The sequence below is a fragment of the Emys orbicularis genome, chromosome 3 (genome assembly GCF_028017835.1).
Source record: "Emys orbicularis isolate rEmyOrb1 chromosome 3, rEmyOrb1.hap1, whole genome shotgun sequence".
NCBI classification, from domain to species: Eukaryota; Metazoa; Chordata; order Testudines; family Emydidae; genus Emys; species Emys orbicularis.
The window spans coordinates 36,339,112-36,346,789 of NC_088685.1; the positions used below are offsets into that span (position 1 = coordinate 36,339,112).

Here is a 7,678-nt window from a genome sequence, read left to right on the forward strand (position 1 = left end):
TCCCACTCACTCCCCTAGATAGCGCCCTCTGTGGTTATTTTCACCTGTACTAGCTTTAGCCTTAACAACTTATCCCTGATTATCCAGTGTCACAGCTGGATCTGGAATTTAAGAGTCCCTATCACTCAGTCCCATGGGTAGCTGACTAACAATAGAACTGAATGCTGCCTCTTCTGTCAGGTATAGAGACATACTTACCCTTTACCTCTTAAGTCCTTTAAAAATTAATCTGGAAGACAGAGAAGAGAAATTTCAACTCTTGGGGAACTTCATTCTGACCCATAAGCAATAGAGAACTTTCTGATTAACCGGAGGTGAAATCTGTCATCTCAGCCTCTTTTTTTTTTCTTTCAATATGATTTAAATAAAGAAGTAAATGGTGAATAGGCATCTATACATATCACCAGAGGCAGTATACCCTTCTTTCCCCACCCCTTCCAGCAGCATGACTACAGCTGTAGGAGAGAGCTCTTGGTACGGAAGGCGTCCTCAGTTAAGATTGTGCACTTCGACAGGGCTGGGTAATAAGAAGTGATTTAAAATAATTTCTGAGGCAGCTCAGTGGCATCTGTTAATATTTTTAGCCTTTCCCCCTTCAGAGATCACAATGCACATTCTCCTGGCCCTGCCTTACGGAGGTGGCGGCTGCTGCTGCTGTCCCGGAGCCTAAGAGGGGTTGGGGATGGTGCCCAGGCCCTGCTGGGACAATTTGAAAGAAGGAAATTGTTCCAGTCTGGTTGAAATGCAAACAGAGAAACCCCAGGAAAATCCTGATGTGTGTGTGGGGGGCAGAATCACAGATCATACAGTATTAGGGCCTATTTTCTATCGCCAAATACACCCCACTAAAGGAAGGAAGCACAGAGAATGAACTCTTGCAAGAATATGATCCACCACGCAGTGCTGCTGCAACTTTAACCCCTTCGTGGCATGTTTCTGGGTAGTAATTTGAACTAAATGCTTTTGCAAAGCAATAGACTGCAGGCTGTACCTGGGTATTCTACCAGCACTGGAGAAGAGTATTTCTTTGGTGGTGTGTACAGAAAACGCTCTGGTTGAAACAAGTGTATCTTTGCTTTTGCTCTAGTTTTTTGAAGGGAAACATTATTAAAGCAGCATGGAGATGCATTTGCAGTCCTGCAGCCTTGAAAGAGTTATTACAAATCAGAGGATAAAATATCAATGATGCTTGATGCAGAGAAATGTGCAGAGTTAGCAGATAAAGCTGCTGAGCTGGTAGCACCAAGGCCTTGCCCCTCAACACTGTGAAATTTCTGGGTTTCAGTATCCAGCCCTGAAGCAGGTCCTGCTTGAGGCGTTGGACCAGACTGTGGTGCTTAACTATCAGCCAGTGCTGGGGACAGAGCACAGCTTACTCCTGGGGGAATTCTGCACCAAAAAATAAAATTTCTGCGCACATGTTAAAATTCTGCATATTTTCTTTGTCAAAATAACACAATATAATTGTACCAGTTTCAATTATTTCAGTAATTTATTTCAAAATACCTGTCAGCAAGTATGTCTGCAACAATACAGACAACAAAAAAGATTCAAGAACTGTTTTTTTTTGTTTTGTTTTGTTTTTTTTGACAGAGTTTTTACTAGGTATATTAATACAGAACTTTGAGTGATAATTCATTTAAACTACAATATAGAAACATATTTCCTGCACCCCTCAGAATCAGTGCAAAGGTTTGGGGGAGTCAGGGGTAACTTAGAAGCTGAGGAAGAGGGAAGTAATTGCCGGGAAGGAGCCTGGGTGTGAACCTGGAGGGTTGTTTGGTTTGAGAACTATGGAACAGGGTTTTTGGGAGGAAGGGGAAGCAGGAGTTTAAATTTGTCCACTTTTGGAGGGGCATATTAGAGCAGTGGCCAGGGCTGGAGTAGTGGCTGAGGTTGGGGCTGTCTGGGTCAGTGGCTGGGGCTGGGGCTGGGGCCAGAGCAGCTGCTGGGGCAGCAAACAGTGGTCTGGAGGCTGGAGAAACAGCTGGGACTGGAGCAGAAATATATATATTTTTAGATGAATACTGGGGGGAGCCATGCCCCTGATTGCCTCCCCTTGTGCATGCCCCTGGGGGGGGAAAGGTTTGTTAGGGAGTTGGGGAGCCTCCCCCATGCAGACCCTAGCCTTTCCCATTCAGTCAGACACATCTGTCCCATCCGTGTGTGTCCCTACACCCTCCCTCCCCCTATCCCTGTATGTTCCTGCACCTCCACTCTGCCACCCCCTGCCTCTCCTGTGGCCCTGTACCCCCACTCCCATTCAGCCCATGGCTCAATACTGTCACCCCACTAGCATCTGTGCCCCCGCCCCAGTCCGTCCCCCCTAGTCCTTCTGAACCCCAGTCTATGTGACTCTCCAGCAGCCCCATGTGCCCTGCTCTGTCCATCCCCCTCATAGCCTGTGCCTCCTCACCTGGCCCCGTGGGAAGAATGCTTTGAGGAAGGCAGCCACTGCCCTATCTCTCTTCGTGGCTAGTTGATTTGGCCTGAAGCCAGCTGCCCTCTCTTCTGGCAACACAGCAGCCCCTGGGGGTGGTGAATTGTGGCATCTCCCTGGCAGATGTATTTTCTGCTGAAGGAAAGAAAATCTGCAGGGGACATGAATTCTACGTGTGTGCAGTGGTGCAGAATTCCCCCAGGAGTAACAGCTGCACAACCCAGGAGAGCATTGGGGGGAATTGTGCCCAAGCTTGCCAGCATTCTGGGAGAGTGAGCAGGCTGCATCATACTTTGATGCCTGTACCAAGGCAGCTCATGGTCTGACCTCCTCTTCATCCCTCCCACCCCTGGGGGCACATGAAGAAAACAGTCTCTGCATAGTCCATCAATGGCTATTAGCCAAGATTGACAGGGACATAAACCCATGCTCCGGGTGTCACTAAACCTCCCTCCAACTGCCAGAAGCTGGGACTGGACGACAGGGGATAGATCACTCAAAATTGCCCTGTTCTGTTCATTCTCTCTGAAGCATCTGGCACCAGCCACTGTCAGAGACAGCTACTGGACTAGATGCATCACTAGTCTGACCCAGTATGGCCATTCTTGTTCCCCTGAATGCAGGAACTGTGATTGTCCACAGTCCTAGAATTTGCCCTCTGCCCTCATTCAGCAGGAATAATCTGGCTCCTTGTGTCAGAAAAGGCACAAACACATCCTAATTTCTAACTCTAAACAAGGAAGTTCTCTCTAAGGCCTGGTCTACACTAGAAAGTGTTTGTTGGAATAGCTATACTAGCAAACCCTCTTACTGGAGATGCAAATTGAGTTCTGCTGTAGTTTATACCAGTTCCCAAAACAAAATAAGCTATTCTGGCAAAAGGCATTTTTGCTGGTATAACTGCATTTACACTAGGGCATTTTCTGGCACAGCTATGTTGTTTAGGTGGGTGATTTTTTTCACACTCAACTGACATAGCTATGCCAGCAAAACTTTGAAGTGTAAACTATTCCTAAGAAACCTACCATGCATCTGCAAAACTGCATTAGAAGACAATAAAGCATGCTGTTCTGCCAGGCCTGAAGATGGTCAATATTTTTACTCATTGGTTGTTCTACTACTAGTGTGAATTGCATTACAGTTATTTTTCTATAGCACTTGAGAGAATGATTAAGCGTAACCTGGAGTAAACATTAAACAAGGGAAACCCCCCTTTATCTTCTCTCTAGCTGTATATTTAAATAATTACTTTATTTTAACAAGTCAAGTTGCATTTCCACCAGCTTCCCCTCAGCAGAAACCCTCAAGGATGTGCAAAGCAATAATTGCAAAAATAGTAAATCCAGAGACCTCTAGATCCCCTCAAAGATTAAATGTCATGCAGTTGCACTTCTATAACCACAAACTCTCATGCAGATTAACAGGAAGATAATATGCATATAAATTGTCCCTGCCATACGAGTTATGAATGGGATGGGTCTGGCTCACTGAGATGGTAGGTTTGCTCACAGCATAAAGAAAAGACCATAAAAATCAGAGGATAATATGCTGGTCTCAGTTACTCTGGAGTAAATCTGGAGTAATTCGGATGAACTCAATGGAGTTATATGGCTTAAACCAGTGTGAGCACAGAACAAGGCTTAGAGACCATTCTAAATAGCCTATGCCCTGGCAGTCATTAAAATGTCAAATATCCCTCCTTAGAACACAAATCACAACACAGATGTTTTTTCTTACATTTAATTGTAGGCCCATCATCTTGTAGTATTTTCACATATGATATTATCATGTCAATTGCCAGGCAGTTTTCTGGTGCAAAGTGTTGTCACGTTACATGGGCTAGCATTGTAACCAAAGGAACACATCTCACCCAAATTGCGTACATGTTAAGCAGCAGATGGGGATGAGTAGAATAAAGGATTAGCAATTCTTCCATACCTAGCCCAGCCCTCCCCCTTTCCCAGCTGGCTGTTAAAAAAAAAAAGCCATATACCCATTAGTACAAAGACAAATGATTCTCATACCCTCAGGCTTTCCTTGATTCAGCATTGGCCTTAACTACTTTTCCAACCTTTTCACTTACATTGCTGTGACTTTAGTTTTTACATATAATGGCTGAGTTTGGAAGAACAATTGACAATATATTTAAGCAAAAGTACTCTCTTACCATCAATTATGACATTTTTATTAAAATTCTATAGCCTGATTCTATTTAATATACATATACACCTCTGGAATAATGTGGTTCCAAACAGTTCATTGTTTTGGTTACTGACCTCTATGCCTGTCAGAGTATACATGGCCTAGAATTATTCATAAAATAGAATTCAGCATAGATAGGCACACGAGGCATCATTATACACTGGCCATTGACCATCTGCAGTAGTTAAATTTACTATGAGATGATTAAGCACATGTAGGTTGGCAGAACTCAAGCTCATGTGAGTTATTTCCCAGCCCCAATGTAAGGGACATAGCAAATAGTGTAGCAACGTAAATGTCCAGTATCACAATGGTGTGGTGAATGTCAGTTTTCAACAGTGCCCAAAACAGCAGCATAATGGGAAGGGTTTAGAGGAAAGCAAGCTTATAACTGGCAATCAAAATGTGGCTTTGAGGAAACATTCTTTTTTTTTTTTTTTTCCATTTAGCTTCTGGAGTCAGAGATGAGATAGTAGTATGTTCACATGATAGTAGTGCATGTGCTGAAGTATGTGTTTCATAGTAAAGTAGCAGTTACAAAGAAACCTGGACAAAGTATTTTTGCAGAAGCAGTAAAAAAGATTGGTCATTTAAAGTAGAATCTAATGGAAGTAAAATATATCTAAAATATTACTGAAGTCTCTTTGGAATTTACTCTGTCTGAATGCATGCAAGAATATAGATAATGCTATTACTTTGTCAGTTTTAAGGCATTTTTTTAACTGTTTCTGTTACAGTAAACAACTTCTCTTCTCAAATGCAATTTGTCTGTAATTCCCTGGTGTTGATTGTATAGACAGTGTGTTATTAACTTGCCTCGAATTTAAAAATGTGTATTAAAGTTGGATAGAAGACATCAGCTTCTGCAACTAGAAATATCACCCCCTCCCCAAACCAAACCAATCCTACCACTTTTTTATTTTGAAAGATTTGTCTTGGAGATTCACACTTTTCAAAGGCAAATAGAAAATGAGGAGCTGACTTAGAACCAAATTCTAGCCTGATTTAAATTCTATGGAGTGGTGTAAATGCAGGCAGGAACATAAGAATCACCATAGCAGATTAAACCAGTGGTCCATCGAGTCTAGTTTCCTGTCTGTGACAAGAGGCCACCAGTATAGCATGTTTCAGGGGAAGATGCATGGAACTCCATAGTGGCTATTTATGGAATAACCATTCCATACAAGAGTTTAAAGGATATAGGTACAGTATTTAAAATGTATATTGCAATATCACAAATTGAGTGTGTAGAAATTATGAATTAAGCATTTAATCTAGAGACACTTTTTTCTTTCATACATCACTTAAAGCACTTATTTTATTCAAACTGTGAAATGACTCTTAAATTTTATGGCTTTTCTCATGCAATATGATCTGCACAGTGTCACTCAAATCAGTAGGTTTCCGTGTGGACACCGTGGACTACTGTTGCAGAGCATATTTTAGGATCAGGGCTCAACTGTTGATTTTCATATTAACTCCTGTTTCTTTATGGATATAATCACGTAACATGTAATATGCCTTGCATTCTAAATCAGCTATAATCACGGCCATTTCCTTCTGGCTGTAGTTCTTGCTCATGTAGGGTGACCAGACAGCAAGTGTGAAGAATCGGGACAGGAGGTGGGGGATAATAGGAGCCTATATAAGAAAAAGACCCAAAAATCGGGACTGTCCCTATAAAATCAGGACATCTGGTCACCCTATGCTCATGCAAAGCTCAAACTGAAGTCAATGGAGTTTCAGAATAGTAAAATTTTGGCTCCTAGAGAAAGTAGAATTGCTTTACAACAGGCTTGTCTAGAACATGTGCACTGTCATCACAATGTTAAAAACTACTTATCGCTCAGTGTAGACACAGTTTGTGGTGTTTAATATCGTGTCAGCTGGTCATGGTTAACCCTAAAGAGTTTACCATGGCAAGCTGATAGTGTTGTTAAACATGATTAGTGAGATTTCCAAAGTTAAACATGGGACTTAACCACACAACTCCTAATGAAGTTAATGACAGCTGTGTGGTTCAGGAAAATGTTTTAAAATCTGAGAGACAAGGTGGGTGAGGTAATATCTTTTATTGGACCAACTTCTGTGGGTGAAAAAGACAAGCTTTTGAACTACACAGAAGTATTCAGTTTTTGAAAGTTTTACCCTAAATCCCCTAGTCAGCTTTGAAAAATCTCAACCCGCATGTTTTTGTCGGGGGGAGGGGGAAGGGGGTTAACACTGTGCTAAATTAAGTTTTCTAACATAATGTAGATCTTTTTCTTCTGAGCAACTTCCTCTTCTGGCTTTGGAACAATCTGCTCCTTCTCAGTGAGGATCATCTCAATATGACAGGGGGAGCTCATGTAGGGGTTGATACGACCATGAGCTCTGTAGGTACGCCTGCGCATTTTGGGGGCCTTGTTGACCTGGATGTGCTCAATTACCAGAGAATCCACATCAAGACCCTTGAGTTCAGCATTACTCTCAGCATTTTTGAGCATGTGCAGTAGGAACTCTGCACTCTTTTTAGGCCAACGCCCCTGTGTCCAGCCCCACTGCTTGGCCTGAGCGCATCTGCCAACTCCACCATTGTAACGACGGAAGGGAACACACTGCTTTTTTAGGGTCACATCCTTTAAGTATTTAGTGGCTTTCCGGATATGCATGCCCTTGATAGCTTGAGCTGTCTCACGAGTGTTCTTGAAGTGGACTCGAAGGTTAGAACCCCTTGACTTGCATGATTTGGTGGGGTTCTCTGGATCAAGTGAGTAGCGGACCATTTTCAGAGCTTAACTCAGGGGCTGCATAATGTAGTTTTTCACTGTCAACAAAACCAAGGAGAGCACTGCATTACAAGGTGACAAGCTTCCAGACTCATAGAACAGTTGCAGATGAGCAGAAATGTCTTTTGTAAACAGGTTCTTGCAAAGACAAAGGCTGTTAATTGTTATTGTGATGCATAAATGGTTTAATTGAGTTAATCATCACAAAATGCTTATCTCTGTTTACTGAGATAAAATGTCAAAAGCTTGTTGACAGCAATTGGAATTA

The 7,678-nt window shown here is 42.4% G+C and overlaps 1 protein-coding gene across 1 annotated transcript; it reads right to left on the minus strand.

Annotated features, from left to right (window-relative positions):
- Positions 1–6,870: 6,870 nt before the first annotated feature.
- Positions 6,871–7,423, minus strand: LOC135876179 (large ribosomal subunit protein uL22-like). The gene has a single exon (XM_065401385.1). It carries the CDS (start codon positions 7,405–7,407, stop codon positions 6,871–6,873), a length of 537 nt encoding a protein of 178 aa, XP_065257457.1. The 5' UTR covers positions 7,408–7,423.
- Between the last annotated feature and the right edge of the window lie 255 nt (positions 7,424–7,678).